The sequence below is a fragment of the Oratosquilla oratoria genome, chromosome 21 (assembly GCF_046742065.1).
Source record: "Oratosquilla oratoria isolate Oo_2021 chromosome 21, ASM4674206v1, whole genome shotgun sequence".
Classification (NCBI taxonomy): domain Eukaryota; kingdom Metazoa; phylum Arthropoda; class Malacostraca; order Stomatopoda; family Squillidae; genus Oratosquilla; species Oratosquilla oratoria.
In genome coordinates this window covers 59,184,139-59,204,138 of record NC_134797.1, presented here as the reverse complement: position 1 = coordinate 59,204,138, position 20,000 = coordinate 59,184,139, and the positions used below count along the sequence as shown (strand labels likewise).

The 20,000-nt window shown below is 27.6% G+C and overlaps 2 protein-coding genes across 3 annotated transcripts in view; one reads left to right on the top strand and one right to left on the bottom strand.

Moving 5' to 3' along the window:
- The window catches only part of Gnmt (Glycine N-methyltransferase), a 125,254-nt gene that overhangs the window by 59,957 nt on the left and 45,297 nt on the right, over positions 1-20,000 (top strand). The window contains exon 1 of one of the 2 annotated variants that reach the window (XM_076205016.1): positions 6,237-6,261. The exons of the other annotated variant lie outside the window; for it this stretch is intronic. Within the exon in view, the coding sequence (XP_076061131.1) occupies positions 6,252-6,261 (10 nt within the window). The 5' untranslated portion in view covers positions 6,237-6,251. Of the gene's footprint in view, positions 1-6,236; positions 6,262-20,000 lie in introns of those variants that run through there. 2 annotated transcript variants of the gene reach the window in all.
- Positions 1-20,000, bottom strand: part of LOC143036960 (uncharacterized) — a 120,765-nt gene that overhangs the window by 88,272 nt on the left and 12,493 nt on the right. The gene's annotated exons all lie outside the window — the stretch shown is intronic.

The following is a 20,000-nucleotide window of genomic DNA, read 5'->3' as shown; positions in this document are numbered from 1 at the left end:
ATTATTATTATTATATTATTATTATTATATTATTATTATTATATTATTATTATTAATATTATTTAATTATATATATTATTATATAAAATAAATTATATTATATTATTATATTATCGTTATTAATTATTATATTATTATTATTATATTATTATTATTATATTATTATTATTATATACTTATTATTATTATATTATTAGATTTATTAGTATTATTATATTATTATTATTTATTATATTATTATATTATTATTATTATAGATTATTATTATTATTATATTATTATTATTATTATATATATTATTATTAATTATATTATTATTATTATTATATTATTATTATTATTAATATTATTATTATTATTATATTATTATTTATTATATTATATTATGTATTATTATTATATTATTATTATTTTATATATTATTATTTTTATTATATGATTTATTATTTTTTTTTATTATTATTTTATTATTATCTGATTATTACTATTATATTATTATTATTATTATATTATTATTATTATTATATTATTATTATTATTATATTATTATTATTTATTAATATTATCTATTATAATTATTATTATTATTATATTATTATTATTATATTATTTTTATTATATTATTATGTTTTATTATTATATTATTATATTATTATTATATTATTAATTATTATTATTATTATTATTATTATTATTATATTATTATTATTATTTATATTCATATTATTATTATATATTATTATTATATTATATCATTATTATATTATTAGTAATATATTATTAGTAATATATTATTATTATTATATTATTATTATATTATATTATTTTATTATTATATTATTATTATTATTATATTATTATTATTATTATATTATCTATTTATTATTATAGTATTATTATTTATTTATTATTTATTATTATTATTATTAATATATTATTATTGATATATTATTATTATCATGATTATTATTTATTATTATTATTATTAGTATTATTTATTATTATTAATTATTATTATTATTATTATAATATTATATTAATTATTATTTATTATATTATTATTATTATTATATTATTATCACATTATTATTATATTATTTATCATTATTATTATATGATTATCATTATTATTATATTATCATTATTATTATATTATCATTATTATTATATTATCATTATTATTATATATTATTATTATTTTATTATTATTATATTATTATATTTATTATTATTTATTATATTATTATGTATAAATTATTATTATTATTATTATTATTATATTATAGTATTATATTATTATATTATTATTATTATATATTATTATTATTATATATTATTATTATTAATTATATTATTATTATTATTATATTATTATTATTATTATATTATTATTATTATTATATTATTATTATTGTATAATAATAATAATAATAATAATAATATAATAATATAATGAAAAAATCTAATATAATAATATTATAATAATATAATAATAATAATAATATAATAATAATAATAATAATAATATAATAATAATAATAATAATAATAATAATATATAAATAATAATAATAAGATAATATAATATAATATAATAATAATAATATAATAATATATAATAATATAATGTATAATAATATAATATAATAAGGTAATAACAATATAATAATAATATAATATAATATAATAATTATATAATAATAATATATAATAATAATATAATAATATAATAATATAATAATAATAATATAATAATAATATAATAATAATATAATAATAATATAATAATAATATGATAATAATAATATAATAATAATAATAATAATATAATAATAATAATATGATATAATAATAATAATATGATAATAAGGATAATATAATAATAATTATATAATATAATAATAATAATGTAATATAATAATATAATGATATAATAATATAAAAATAATATGATAATAATATAACAATTCAATAATAATACAATAATGATACAATAATAATATAATAATAATATAATAGTAATATAATAATATAATGATATAGTAATAATAATATAATAATAATAGTATAATAATAATATAATGATAATATAATTAATAATAGTATAATAATATAATAATATAATATAATATAATATAATATAATATAATAATAATATAATAATAATATAATAATATATAATAATATATAATAATTAATAATTAATAATATAATAATTAATATAATAATAATATAATAATTAATAATATAATAATAACATAATAATAATAGCATAATAATAATAACAATAATAATAACAATAATAATAACAATAATAATATAACATAACATAATGATAACAATAATAATAACAATAATAATAACATAATAATAATAACATAATAATAATAACAATAATAATAACATAATTATAACAATGATAACATAATAATAATATAATAACAATAATAATAATAACAATAATAATAACATAATAATAACAACATAATAATAACAATAATAATAACAATAATAATAACATAATAGTAACATAATAATAACAATAATAATAACATAATAATAATAACATAATAATAACAATAATAATAATAACATAATAATAATAACTAATAATAACAATAATAATAACATAACATAATAATAACATAACATAATAATAACATAACATAATAATAACATAACATAATAATAACATAACATAATAATAACATAACATAATAATAACATAACATAATAATAACATAACATAATAATAACATAACATAATAATAACATAACATAATAATAACATAACATAATAATAACATAACATCATAATAACATAACATAATAATAACATAACATCATAATAACATAACATAATAATAACATAACAATAATAACATAACAATAATAACATATAATAATAATAACAATAATAATAACATAATAATAATAACATAATAATATAATAATATAATAATATTATTATATAATAATAATATAATATAATAATGTAATAACACAACAATAGTATAATATAATAATATAATATGATAATATAATATAATAAGAATATAATAATAATATTTTAATAATAATATTTTAATAATAATATTATAGTAATAATAATATCATAATAATAATATAATAATGATAATATTATAATATAATATTATAATATAATATAATAATAATATAATAATATAATAATATAATATTATAATATTATAATATTATAATATTATAATAATAATATGATAATATAATGATATCATAATAATAATATAATATAATAATAATCATATAATATAATATATATAATGTAATATATATAATATATATAATATATAATAATAATATATAATATATATAATAATTATAATATATATATAATATATATAATAATAATAATATATATAAAAAATAATAATATATATAAATAATAAATAATAATAGTATTATAATAATGATATAATAATAATAATATTACAATAATAATATAATAATAATAATAATATAATAACAATAATATAAATATAATATAATAACAATAATATAATAATAATAATATAATAATAATATAATGATAATTATAATATAGTAATATAATAATATAATAATATTAATATAATAATAGTATAATGATATAATAATATATAATAATATAATAATATAATAATATGATAATATAATAATAATAACAATAATATATAATGATAATAGCATAATAATAATAATGATATGATAATGAAATAATAACAATATAATAAAAATAATAATAATGATAATAATAGTAATAATAATAATAATAATAATAATAATAATAATAATAATAATAATAATAATAATAATAATAATAATAATAATAATAATAATGATGATAATAATAATAATGATAATAATAGTAACATAATGATAATAATAATAATATAACAATGATGATGATAATAATAATATAGTAATACTATAATAATAATAATAAAATAATAATAAAATATGATAAAAATATAATAATGATAATAGTATAATAATGATAATAGTATAATAATGATATTAGTATAATAATAATAGTATAATGATAATGATATGATATAATAATAACAATATAATGAAAATAATAATAATAACAACAATAATAATGATAATGATAATTATAACAATAATGATAACAATAATGATAATAATAATAATAATATAATAACTAATAATAATAATAATGATATAACTGATATAATAATAAGAATAGTAATGATAATAGTAATAATAATAATAGTAATAATTATAATGATAGTAATAATAATAGTAACAATAAATATAATAATAATGATATTATAATGATATTAATGATAATAATATTATGATAATGATAATGTAATAATGTAATAATAATAATAATAATAATAATAATAATAATAATAATAATAATAATAATAACAATAATAACAATGGTAATAATAATAATAATAATAATAATAATAATAATAATAATAATAATTAATAATATAATAATAATAATAGTAATAAAAATAATCATGATAGAAATAATAATTATAGTAATGATGAGAACATGAAGATAATAATACTGATAATATTGATAACAATAGTAATAATAATGATAATGATAAAAACGATGATAAAAATTACAATAATGATAATGATAATAATGATGATAATAATAATAATAATAATGATAAAATAATAATAATAATAATGATAATAATAATAATGATGATGGTAATAATGATTATAATAATAATGATAATAATAATAATGATAATGAAAATTATGATAATGATAATTATAATAATGATAATGATAATGAGAGTAATTAATGATAATAGTAATAATAATAATATTAATAATAATAATAATCATAATGATAATAATGATAATAGTAATGATAATAATAATAGTAATAATAATAATAGTAATAATAATAATAATAGTAATAATGATAATAGCGATGACAATAATAATAGTAATAATAATTATAGTAATAGCAATAATAATAATAATAATGATAATAATAATAATAATAATAATGATAATAATAATAATAATAGTAATGATAATAGCGATAATAATGATAATAGTAATAACAATAGTAATAATAATAGTAGTAATAATAAGTAATAATAATAATAATAATAACAGTGATAATAATGATACTACTACTACTACTACTACTACTACTAATGATAACTAATAATAATGATAATAATTATTATTATTATTATTACGATAATGATAATAATAATAGCAATAGTAGTGGTAGTAGTAGTAATAATGATAATGGTTATGATGATGATATTAATATAATAATTATAATATATATTATAATAATAATAGTAATAGCAGTAGTAGTACTGATGATAACAATTATTACGATGATAATAATATAATGATAATGATAAAATTGATTTTAATAATAATGGTGGCAATAATAATGATATTAATAGCATTAGATTCATTATTATAATTAATAATAATAACAACAACAACAATAATAATAATAGCAATGATAATAATGATAATAATATATTAATAATAGTGATAATAATAGGCATAAAATACCACTGGTACTACTACTACTACTACTACTACTACTTCTAGTACCAATGATGATGATAACGATAATAATGATAAAATAATTATAATATTAAGAGGAAGAACAATAATTATAATGATAATATTCATGGTATCGTTAATATCAATGATATTAGAAATGATAATAATGATGATGAAGAAATAATAGTAATAATAATAATGACGATAATGATTAATAATAATAATAATAATAATAATAATAATAATAATAATAATAATAATAATAATAATAATAATAATAATAACAATAATAATAATGATAAATATAATAAAATGATAATAAAAATAATAATAATAATAATAGTGTCATAAGGAGACTAACTGTAATGATTGGTTGATCATTAATGGCATGGCCAGTGCAAGAGGATCAAAGTGTGGAATTAGGTTTGTAAGGCGTGTACGGGTGAGGAGTTCTGTAGGCCTCTTTACATTATCAATAAACCCCACATAGAGTTCGACCTTTTCCAATCGGTTATCGAGAGTGAGGGAGGGGACGAGGACTCCTTATCGCGCCGCCTCTCCACCTTAGCAACACGGGGAAGCCGCGCCGAGGCGGTCCCTGACGCCCGGGACACCTCCCATACGCCTTCGCCCAGGCCTGCTGTGCGGATCGGCCTGAATCCACTGCGCGGTGTTTGTTGTGAGACCCTCTTGGACGACGCAATGGGCTGGTGTGCGTTCAACTGAGTTTTTCTTTTCCTCTTACGTTTACCTCGTATCTACGACGATCATCTCCCAGGCTTGGTGTATATACTTATATGAATTGGCAAATGATATATGTGGATACGTATATATACAGTATATATACATATATATGTATGTATATATATATATGTATATATATATGTATGTATATATATGTATACATATATATATGTATATACATATATGTATATATACATATGAATGAATATATGTATATATACATATATGTATATATATACATATATGTATATATATACATATGTACATATATATATACATATATGTATATATATACACATTATATGTATATATATACACACACATATATATACATACATATATATATATATATATATATATATATATATATATATATATTATATACATATATATACTATAGGGGAGAAGCGTAAACACCAGACTCATAGGGGGTAGGTTTAAGGTTCAACGTTTCGGTCCTAGTCCTAGGACCGTCTTCAGGGGTGTGATGAGGTACAGTGATCAAAGAGCTTATTATATTGGCCATAGTTGGAACTGGGAGAGGTAGCCCGCTTTGCCGTAGCTACTCGGCTTCCCCTCCTCCAGTTGCTACGAGAACCAGACAACTGGTCACAACCTTACACAATTGTACACAATATATCTCACATACATTCTTAAAATGCACAAAGAATAAATACAATAAAATAAAATAAATAAAATACACACTTGTACGACAAATAAAAAGATACAAATCATAAAAGCAAATACCAAAAATCTGGTTACAATCGTGTAAAGACAACTGTTCAAAATATTCTTGAATTCACAAAGAAGTAGAATAAAATAGATACACAAAGAAATAGAATAAAATAAACACAAAACAAATACAAAAATAAGTACAAAAATACAGATACGATAACAGAAAATAACAAAACCTAACAGTTTTACAAACAAGATCAACTCAACCTTCTATACACATAGGCATACATTTGATGTTCATCCACGTCAGACAATTGATCACAACCTTGCACAGACAACTGCTTACCGCTGTTTCTATTTACATTCATAAATCCGATGTGAAAAAATGGGATACCCACTTACACGAAAAAGGAAATAAATCCAATCACGTTCATACACACTGTAAACTCAATCTTATAAACACACACACTTGTGATCTTTGTGCACTTTGTGTTCTCTCATTCAAGTTATTAATACTTATTATACTTTATGTTTAGTCTGGCATCGTGTTCCTTATGCAGGGAGATTGGGTTTAGTCTATGCACCTATTTACGCTAGTCTCTTTTGTCGTCCATGTTTCTAGGAATAATCTTCTTTTCTTCGAATTATCTCTGTGTATCACTGTCGCTTCTTCCCAGTATATGTTGTGTTGTTGTTCGCTGATGTGTTTGTGAAGTGCTAAAGCTGCATCTTTCCGTCTAGCTGCCCGTTTGTGTTCTTCTATTCTGGCAGCGAGTTTCTTCTATGTTTCTCCTATGTAATCCGCATGTAAAGACTATTGTGAACAGTTGTCTGTACACGATTGTGACCAGTTGTTTGATACTCGCTGCCACGATTTGTATCTTTTTATTTGTCGTACAAGTGTGTATTTAGTTTTATTTTATTGTATTTATTCTTTGTGCATTTTAAGAATGTTTGTGAGATCCATTATATACAATTGTCTATATAAGGTTGTGACCAGTTGTCTGGTTTTCGTAGCAACTGGAGGAGGAAAAGAAACCCGGGCAACTTCGGCTATGCGGACTACCTCTCCCAGTTCCAATTACGACCTATATGATAAGCTATTTGATCACAGTACCTCGTCGCTCCCCTGAAGACGATCCTAGGACTAGAACCGAAACGTCGAGCATTAAACCTCCCACTCTGAGTCTGGTGTTTAAGCGTCTCTCTTCAACATGGATCCTAGACTCCAGCTCTTCATACATATTGAATATGTATATATATATATTTATATATATATATATATATATATATATATATATATTTTTATATATATATATATATGTATATATATATATATATTTATATATATATACATACACACACACACACACATATATATATATATATATATAAATGTATTTAACAACAACAATAATAATAATAATGATGATAACGATGATGATTATATGGTTTAACGTCATACACTCCCCCCTATCGGGAGGCTAGGACGGTGCCCCTCACAGAGGGCTTTGTAGCGTGGAATTTGATGAACCATGCCCTTGGTTCAACTTCACAGGTGGCAGGATTCGAGCCGCCCTCACCTCGACCTTCGCCGCAAGTACCGACGCCCTAACCCGCTCAGCAAGCGAGTTTCCTTATAATAATAATAATGATAATAATAATAATAATAATAAATAATAATAATAAAATTAATAATAATAATAATAATAATGAGTATACAATATGACGAATGTGGATAGGAGGTAAAGGGAACACGGGCTGAGGGAAATACTTTTATTCCTGACTAGTTTCACCTAAGTGGCTTCTTCAGAGGAATAGAGTTTGAAGTCAAGTTGGTCAATGTATAAATGACATAACAGAGGAACGTGGTAATGTGTCAGGTTGGTCCCCCACTCGACGTCATCTGTCGGTGTGACGAGTCATCGCAACGGGTGGACCAATTATCCGCCTGTTGGTCGTCGCGTGGCTGAAATGTCCGTCTGGATCAGGGGCCCTGTGTACATTGTTCATGATGACAAAGCGTGCTGCTGCTTTAACCCATATTAAATCTCCAGTCCTCTTATTGATGTCATCATGGGTGTTGATAAAAAACGGACCCCATCGCCTTTATTTTCTTGCCGTGTAATGTTATCCATGAGAATTTTTGCCTTGTCCCATTTCGATAGATGGCCTCGTTCATCGAGATGGTTAACTATCGCACTGCTAACCCTGTGGTGTCTAACATCTGCTTGGTGTTCTTTTATTCTGGTGTCTAAGTCCCTGCTAGTTTCACCGATGTATTTCCCATCACATCCACCACACGGGATTTCATATACTACGCTGTTTTTATTTAAGGTTGGGTCTTGTTTCTTGATTATAAGGTCCTTCACTTTCGTACCTGTAGAAGTCGCAAGACGAATGTTGGAGTACGATATACACAGGGCCCCTGATCCAGACGGACATTTCAGCCACGCGACGACCAACAAGCGGATAATTGGTCCACCCATTGCGATGACTCGTCACACCGACAGATGACAATGAGTGGGGGACCAACCTGACACATTACCACGTTCCTCTGTTATGTCATTTATACATTGACCAACTTGACTTCAAACTCTATTCCTCTGAAGAAGCCACTCAGGTGAAACTAGTCAGGAATAAAAGTATTTCCTTCAGCCCGTGTTCCTTTTACCTCCTATCCACAATGATAATAATAATAATAGTAATAATAATAATAATAATAATAATAATAATAATAATAATAATAATAATAATAATAATAATAGTAATAATAATAATAATAATAATGATAATAGTAATAATAATAATAACAACAACAACAGTAATAATAATAATTATAATAATAATGATAATAATAATAATGATAATAATAATATGATAATAATAATATAATAATAACACTAATAAAAATAATAATAATGATAAATAAGAACAAATCCAGTGAAAAGAATAGATTATGTATGTGATAATAAGGGAGGATTTGAGGAGAGGATGCGTGGTTTGATGGCATGTGAAATCAGAAATATGGTAGCACGGTGTATGAATATTCGAGAAAAAAATAAATGGAATAAAAGTGAAAAAGGTAAGTAAAAGTGTTGAAGTTAGGGACGTGAAGGAATATCCCTCCATCGGAGAAAAAAAGTTAAAGTAGTTCGAAGATACGCATATAGCGATTACTATATGTCATCCTCTTCACGATGAAGAAGAGCATAGATAATGATCACAATATACGTATTTTCAAAACTTTATCTATTTTTTTCCGATAGTGGGATATCCAGTTTATCTTACCAATGTGTTAGAACATTCAACTCGCAGATGTGTGTATATATATATATATATATATATATATATATATATATATATATGTGTGTGTATATGTATACATATATGTATATATATGTGTATATATATGTATATATATATATATATATACGTATACATACATACATACACACACATACACACACACATATATACATATATGTATATATATATATATATATATATATATATATATATATATATATGTCACAATACCGCCAAGAAACGCTTTTACAAAGTTTGCAATCAAGAACAAGGAAACCATAAACAACTTAATACACTTGTTCTTCCTTTTCATGAATTTTTTTTTAGTATTGTCAACTTACTCAAGAAATTGGATATCAAAGTAGCTTTTAAATATGACCACACCACCAAGAAAACTTTAATCAAGAACAGCCCTCCTAACAACAACGGTGTGGTCTATAAAATTCCTTGCCAAGATTGTAACAAATTATATATTGGACAAACTGGAAAAAACTTGGAAACAAGGATTTCCCAACATAAATATAGTGTGAGATCTGCCCAGGAAAATAATGCTTTATTTCAACATAAAGTATTATACAACCATCATATTGATTGGTCTAAGGCAACAATTTTAGCCAAAGGAAATAGCCTACAAGAAAGAAATATAATAGAATCCTGCTTAATATCAGGCACGTTTGATAAAAATATAAACTTAAGCTATGGACATTTTAAATATGATAAATTGGTAATCCAAATGGTCACCAAAATCTTTCCGCCAGATTGAACCTTATATGTTGGTCAGGTCGATAGAAGTAAGGTCATCCCCCCTTCCCGCACTGTATCCCCCCCCCCCCCTCCATGGTTGCTACCTGATACATTTAAACACATCTCTTTATCTCTGTCAGTTAGTCTGAAGATGTAATATGCGAAAGTAATTACTGCTTACAACTTTCCCTTCTCCTGTGGTTATTTTGCACATATATATATATATATATATATATATATATAGATATATATGCACATATATATATGTATATATATATATATATATATATATATATATATATATATATATATATAAGTATATATATGTATATATATACATATATATATATATATATATATATATATATATATATGTATGTATTGAATGGTAAGAATGGAAAGACACGATTGAGAACAAGAGACTTTATTACTGACCGGTTTCGTCTTTGAGGCTTCTTCAGAGGTAATATTACCTCTGAAGAAGCCTCAAAGGCGAAACCGGTCAGGAATAAAGTCTCTTGTTCTCAATCGTGTCTTTCCATTCTTACCATTCATAAACCTGTCATGATGTCACAATATATATGTATGTATGTGTGTGTGTGTGTGTCTGTGTGTGTGCAAAGAAATCACAAACAACACGTGATTCACAAAATATGCAAGTAGCCCCTAGTAAAATGAAAACTAGGTAACCGAACGTTTTCGTCTATTTAAGACATTTACAAAGGTACATTTGAAAATGTCTTGAATAGACTAAAACGTTCGGTTACCAAGTTTTTATTTTCCTAGGGGTTACTTGCACATATATATGTATACATATACATTTACATATATACATATACATACACATATACATATGTATATATATATATATATATATATATATATATATACATACATATATATATTATATATATATATATATATATATATATATATATATGTACACATACATATATCAAATCAAGTAACGTAGGTGTCGTAACACACGAATAAAATAAAACTTAAACCCACTCTCGGAGAAAGATAAGCTGAGATACAGAGTAAACCGTATATTTCGACTACTAACTGTGGTCCTTTTCAGCAGTTACAATTACAGGGTGCATAGACAAGGGGTTATACACAGAGGAGGAAGTTACAGTGGGGAACTCAGTAAGCCTCAGGTCACTTGCCCTGAGTGAGGTCGGACGTTTCGTCCTGTGGAGATTAATTTATTAACTGGTCACCAGATGCCATTACTAGTATGGCAGTTAATAAATTCATCTCCACAGGACGAAACGTCCAACCTCACACAGGGCAAGTGACCTGAGGCTTACTGAGTTCCCCACTGTAACTTCCTCCTCTGTATATAACCCCTTGTCTATGTACCCTATAATTGTAACTGCTGAAGAGGACCACAGTTAGTGGTCGAAATATACGGTTTACTCTGTATCTCAGCTTATCTTTCTCCGAGAGTAGGTTTAAGTTATGATTTAACATACATATATGTGTAAGCAATTTGTAGATGACCGATACTACATGATTTGATTACATTTATCTTGATTTTATATCTTGAGGTCTGCAGAGCAGCACATTGGTTACGTGAGCACATGAATGTGACATAAATGGCCACGCAGGCGCACTTCTCTTCTGCCTGTGTTCATACAGATCCATCTGATACGTCACCCCCATTCTTTGTGTGTGTGTGTGTGTGTATTTACCTAGTTGTATTTTACGAGAAGGGGGAGCTACGCTCGTGGTGTCCCGCCTTTGTATCTCGCAGTGTCTAGTTTGCTCTTAAATTCGTGAATTGTTTTTGCACACACTATTTTTTCGTCCAGTTTGTTCCAAGTGTCCATTCTGTGTGGAAAACTGCGCGCGCGCGCGCGTGTGTGTATACTACACTGATGTCATTATGCCCCTACAGATCCTTTTCAGTCTGGGGCTGTGTTACTTCCCTCCTTGTATTGTTCCAGTTAGGAAACTGTACTCGTACTTCTGCCCACCGACAACTTCAAGTTGGATTTAGCTTTTTGAAATTCCTTCCCGTCTTCGATTCTCCATCTCTTGGAACTATTTCTCCTCTACATACTCATAGAAGATCATCATGTTTCCTCTCTCGCTTCTCTCTTCCAGCGTAAGTCCTTCGAATTTCTTAATGTTTTCCTTATATGGCCTGTAATCTTTGTAGTCTTTCGTAATTTTGCGTTTTTCTTGTGTGCAAGTCTTTCCAACGATTAATATTTTTTTCTCCACCCTTATATATCGTTTTTCACATGATGGCAAAATTGTATCCGAGTTCTGTTTATTTTGTGATTAGTGCCTCAGTTTTTCTCAGGTCTATGTCTTGTGACACTGCTTCTGACGCAAGGCAGTGGGCGAGATGCAGGGATGACCCGACATCCACAAGGAACCAAGATAAGAGGGAGGGAGGGGTGGTGAGTCGGAGTGGAGTATGTGGGGATGGAATGGGTGGGTGTGGATTTTATGCCTTTGTTTTTTAGCTACCTCCCTCCTTGGGGGGAAGAGTCTTTGGTATATGTTTGTATGTGGCTGAGCACTGTTCTAATAATTACCTCACCAAATGTGCCTTTCTGTTAGATGTGTCTTCACTCGGATCAGGTTAATTGGTGTTATCTTCAGCTTTCTTTTCCATACTTACCTTCTTTAGTCATTATTTCCTTAATTTCTGTGTTTCCATTTTCATTTCTAGGTTCTTTCATATAAACCGGCATCAACTAGGCAAGAGCTGAGCGCGTTATCGACGGGCAGGTGGTGCGTTACAAAAAAAATCTGCGTATATACATACTGCGTATGTGTATATACACATACGCAGTAACGCGGACCGCTCTAAAGCGGCCCATACACGATCAATTATATTGCGCAATTTCATTGTCAATACTCTGAATTGACAATTGAATTGACCGTGTATGGGCGATATATCGCCCATACACGGTCAATTTAATTGTCAATTCAGAGTATTGACAATGAAATTGCGCAATATAATTGATCGTGTATGGGCCGCTTAAGGAAATTAAAATCGGTAACGCATTGGCGGAAATGCACCCCAGATTTTTCGGTAACGCACTACCTCTCCTGTGGTAACGCACTACCTCTCCGCATTAACGCGCCCAGCTCTGTCAAATAAGCAAGAACTGGTTTACGAGCTGACTGGTTAACGAATGGAATAGTGTACGAGTCATGTAGTGAGCGCTGAAATAATTGGTTGTTTTAAAAGAAGACTGGATAAGATTAATAAGCATTTATTCATTTTATTACCTACGCATTTATCTATTTTATTTACCCATGCATTTATTTAATTTATTTATTGCCTATGTATTTATTTAATTTATTCTATTTATTGTAATTTATATTATTATATATTTTTTATCTATTTATCATTATTATATTCTTTTTCGCATCCGACCTAGTTATGGACCAAAAGGTCTCCTGTCGGTATGCTCCACCTTTGTAAATCCTTATGTATAGAGAGGAAAGATGGTAATGGACATGGAACTGCCTAGTGTAGGTCTTATGGTCTCCTGCAGTCCCCTTCATTCTTATGTTCTTATGTTCATTTCCTGCTTTTAACTCATTGTCAAGGTTTGTGTTGCTCTTGATTTTATCATCTGTTGTTCTTATCTGTATGAAATCTAACATGTGTGTGTGTGTGTGTGTGTGTGTGTGTGTGTGTGTGCGCGCGCGTGTGTGTGCGTACGTCATTGTGTGTGTGTGTGCGTATGTGCGTGCATGTCCGTGTGTGTATCATTCACAACAGCGTTGGAACACGTGTTGAACTGTTTTCCGATGAGAATTAGGGCTCATACATGGCCCGAACTATGAGCAATGCTGTGACCTCTCTCTCTCTCATCACACACACACACACACACACACACACACACACACACACACACACACACACACACACACACACACACACAGTGTATAGACGAACTGACAGATAAACTACACAAGGTAATAGACTTCGCATTAAAAGAGGGAAAGGTACCGCAATATTAGAAAGATGCAAACATGGCACCAATATACAAAGGAGGAAACAGGGAAGATCCTACAAACTTTAGACCGGTGTCCCTCACAAGCGCAGTAGCAAAAATATGCGAAAAGATTATCAGGAAAAGATAGACCAAACACTTGGAAGAAAATAAAATAATAAACCCAAAACAATTTGGTTTTAGAAGTGGAAGATCGTGCACCATAAATCTAATCTGCTTTTACTCGAGACTAATTGAGATAATACAAGAAAAAGATGCATGGGCAGACTGCGCCTTCCTGGATCTGCAGAAAGCTTTTGACAAGGTACCTCACAAAAAAAAAAAAAAAAAAAAAAAAAATAATAATAATAATAATAATAATAATAAGTAAAAATAAAATAAAATGAAAAAATAGGAGGAATTCAAGGTAAACTATTGGAATGGGTGAAGGACTTTTTAACTGGGAGAAAAATGAGAGTGGTACTTAGAGACAAAAGTTCAAAATGGGAAGATGTAAAAAGTGGCGTCCCACAAGGCTCTGTTTTGGCTCATTTAATGTTTGCCATATACATAAATGATATGGACAATGGAGTAAATTGTTACATATATATTTTTTTTGCCGACGATGCCAAATTACTCAAGAGAGTGAAAACGGAAGAAGATTGCAGATCGCTACAAGATGACCTGGATAAAGTATGGGAATGGAGCCAGAAATACGAGATGAACTTCAACATCAAGAGATGTAGCATAATGGAATTTGGAAGAGGCAAAAACATAGTTTTGGGAAAATATACGATTGGAAACAAAGAAGTAAAGAAAGTAAATTCAGAAAGGGACCTAGGAGTAATCATCTCAAGTGACTTGACACCTGACAAACATGTAAATAAACTATTCGGAGAGACTTACAACTTATTAAGATCAATGAAAGTGGCCTTCGACTACATGGATGAAGAGATGGTTAAGAAAATAATTACTACATTGATAAGACCGAAACTGGAATATGCTATATCAATGTGGGCACCAAGCACAAAGAAAAACACAAAGAAATTAGAAAGAATCCAAAGAGCGGCGACAAAGATGGCACCCACACTATGAACAAAGATTGGAGAAATTACAGCTGTCAACATTGGAGCAGAGAAGGGAAAGAGGCGACCTGTTGACCATCTTCAGAATTATGAAAGGGATGGAAGTTCTCGGTAGAGATGATTTATTGAAGTGGGACAAGAGAGAAACAAGGGGACACGATGAAAAGCCAAAGAAGGACAGCTACAGAAGAGACCTGAAAAAGAACAGTTTCCTGCACAGAGTGATTGATATCTGGAACAAACTAAACAGTGAATGCCAGTTAAAAAATAAATTAGATGTGGAGAGATACGAAAACGGGTCATAATGAGCATAGCTCCCGTCCCGTAGAATACAACTAAGTAAATACACATGCACACACACAAACACACAAACACAACTCCTTGCCCAATACTTGCTTGCAGTGCATTGATACTTGTTTTCAGTCCTGGATGGAGACTATCCCTGAACTGATAGTCGAGCGCGAGTGTGCTTGTGTGATTCACCATGGTCTTGGACCACGTGTTGGACTCGTGATCGACAGTTATTAATCTCCCGGATGAGAGCTCAGAGCTCGTATGACCGATCTATGGGTAATACTGTGACTTTACACGCACACACACACCCAATTCCTCGCCCACGAGAATTGGAGTAACACCCCGCAGTGCAGCGATACTGAAATTATTTAAGCCCTGAGCGGGAGTCGAACCCGGACCGCCGTAGTGGCAGGCGAGAACTCTAACCACAGCGCCACAAGGTGTGTGTGTGTGTGTATGTGTGTGTGTGTGTGTGTGTGTGTGTGTGTGTGTGTGTGTGTGTGTGTGTGTGTATTTACCTAGTTGTATTTTACGGGAAGAGGAGTTATGCTCGTGTGTCCCGTCTTCATATCTCATTTTATCTAAACTGTTTTTAAATTCATGAATTGTTTTTGCACACACCACTTTTTCGTCCAACTTGTTCCAGATGTCTGTGTGTGTGTGCGTGTGTGTGTATTTACCTAGTTGTATTTACCTAGTTGTATTTTACGGGAAGGGGAGCTATGCTCGTGGTGTCCCGTCTTCATATCTCATTTTATCTAAACTATTTTTAAGTTCATGTATTGTTTTTGCACACACCACTTTCTCATCTAACTTGTTCCAACTGTCTATTATACTGTGAGGAAAGCTGTTCTTTTTCAGATCTCTTCTATAGCTGTCTTTCTTGATTTTCTTTCCGTGTCCTCTTGTATTTCTATCATCCCATTTTATTAGATTCTCTCTATCAATAATTTCTGTGCCTTTCATGATTCTGTAAATAGCTATCAAATCTCCTCTCTCTCTTGTTTGCTCTAGTGTTTGTAGCTCAAGTTTTGCTAGTCTCTCTTCATGTAATTGCTCTTTGTATTCTTTCAAATTTTTTTTTATACATTTTTTTGTACTTGGTGACCACATCATTTCTGCATATTCCAATCTTGGTCTTATCAGAGTGATTAGAATTTTCTTCACCATTTCTTCATCCAGGTATGTAAATGCTACTTTGATTGTTCTTATTAAATTATAAGTTTCTCCAAAAATCTTATTTATGTTTTTCAGGTGACATATTATTCATAACAATGACTCCCAGGTCCTTTTCATTTTCTACTTTTTTTATTCCTTCTTCTCCCAATTTATATGATCCTGTTATTCTGTTTTTGCTTTTTCCAAATTCCATTATACTACACTTTTTAGTGTTGAATTCCATCTCCCACTTCCTACTCCATTCCCATACTTTATTTACATCACTCTGTAGTGACTCACAATCTTCTTCCGTGTTCACTTTTTTTAATAGTTTTGCATCAACTGCAAAGAAGCTCATATAACTTTCAACTTCTTCATCCATATCATTAATATATATAGCAAACATTATTGGGGCCAGAACTGTTCCTTGTGGAACACCACTTATTACTTCATCCCATTTTGAGTGTTTGTCTCTTATCACTACTCTCATTTTTCTTTCTTGCAAAAAGTCTTCCATCCATTTAAGCAGTTTGCCCTGTATTCCTCCTTCAGTTTCTAATTTCTTAAGCAACTTTTTATGTGGTACTTTGTCAAAAGCTTTTTTTAGGTCTAGAAATGCACAATCAGCCCATCCATCTCTTTCTTGTATTATATCTATTAGCCTTGAATAGAAACATATTAAATTGGTGACGCATGATCGTCCTTGTCTGAATGCAAATTGCCTTGGATTTAGCACATTGTTTTTTTTTTTTCTAAGTATTTTACCCATCTACTTTTGACAATTCTTTTACAAATTTTTGCTATTGTACTTGTTAGAGAGACTGGTCTATAGTTGGTAGGGTCTTCTTTTTTTCCTCCTTTATATATAGGTACTATATTTGTTTTTGTTTTCCAATCTTCTGGAACTTTTCCTTCTTTCAAGGACCTGTTTATTATGCTATGTATTTTGTCTGCCAGTTCATTCCTGCATTCTTTCAAAATCCAGTTTGCTATTTCATCTAGTCCATGTGATTTTCTGACATCAAGATTACTCAAGTGTTTCATTATTTCATTCCTTGATACTTCTATTTCTTTCATAGGGGGGACTTTCTCTTTCCATTCGATCTCTTCAGGTTGTATGTTCTCCCTTGTAAACACTGATTTAAAATGCTTGTTCATAATTTCCGCCATTTCTATTTCCTCTGTGTATTCAACTCCTCCTTGTCTTAATTTCTCCAAATCTTGTTTGTTTTTCAGTTTGTTGTATAAATAATTTTGGTTGATCTTTACACTTTTCTATGACATCTTTTTCATATTTTTTCTTTTCCTCTCTGCACGCTTGTACTTCATTTCTATAACAAGTTTATATTTTCCATTTTTCAGGTCTTTTGCATTTCTGACATTTGGTCCAAGTTTTATCTCTTTTGTCTTTTAACTCCCTACAACTTTTGTTGTATCAGCACTTTACATATTCTTTTTCTTGTTTTTGTCTTGGGACATACTTTTCCACTCCTTTTTTCTATAATTTTTTTTTCAAAATATTCCATTTCTCTTCCACTGTTGTTTCTTCTTTGTATATTCCTTCGAAGTTTTCTTTTTGAAAGAATTCTCTTATTTGATCAAAGTTTGTTTTTTCATACATCATTCTTCCTTTTCTATATTGTTCATTTCTTTTCATGTATTTTTCCTCATTTAGTTCCAGTTCGATTAATATGTGGTCACTTTTACTTATTGGTGTTTTATATTCAATCTTTTCCACTATTCTAGGCTCAGATGCGATTATTAGGTCTAGTCTCGATGGTTCTTCTTCATTTCTATACCTAGTGTTCTCCTGTATCCACTGTGTCATTGTATGGTCAATAATCATCTCGAGTAGAACATTTCCCCATGAGTCGTCTCCACCCTTTACTGTCATCTCTTCCCAGCAGACTTCTTTGCAATTAAAGTCGCCCATCATAACTATTCTTCCTCCATCTTCCATTATCTTATCTAATGTTATCCTTGTGTCTTCTAACATACTTTTATGTTCACTCTCTTCCCACGAGGCTGTTTTTGGAGGCACATAATTTATTACAAACTTTCTGCTCTTCTTATCTCTGTCTTCCACTTCGATCATAATCATCTCTACTGTATCCTTCTTAGTCAGGAACATAACTCCACCCCCTTGTTTTGTCTATCTGTTTCTAATCCAATAATTATATGCATCATGTCCTACACTGTTGGGTGGTAGTGGACCTTTTAATTTCGTTTCTACAATTCCCATTATGTCCGGTTCTTTTTCCTTCAGATAATCATTCAGCTCATTCAATCCTGTTATTAATCCATCTATATTTGTGTAAGACACTCTTAGTTTTCTGCCATTTCCACTGTATTCTCTGTTTCCCTTTTGTTTTTCTCTAGTATGTCGTATTTCCTTACTTTCATATTCACTACTCTCCAATAGAATTTCTCTTTTTCTGACTCTGTTCTGTTCTCATTTTTTCCCTTAGCTTAAT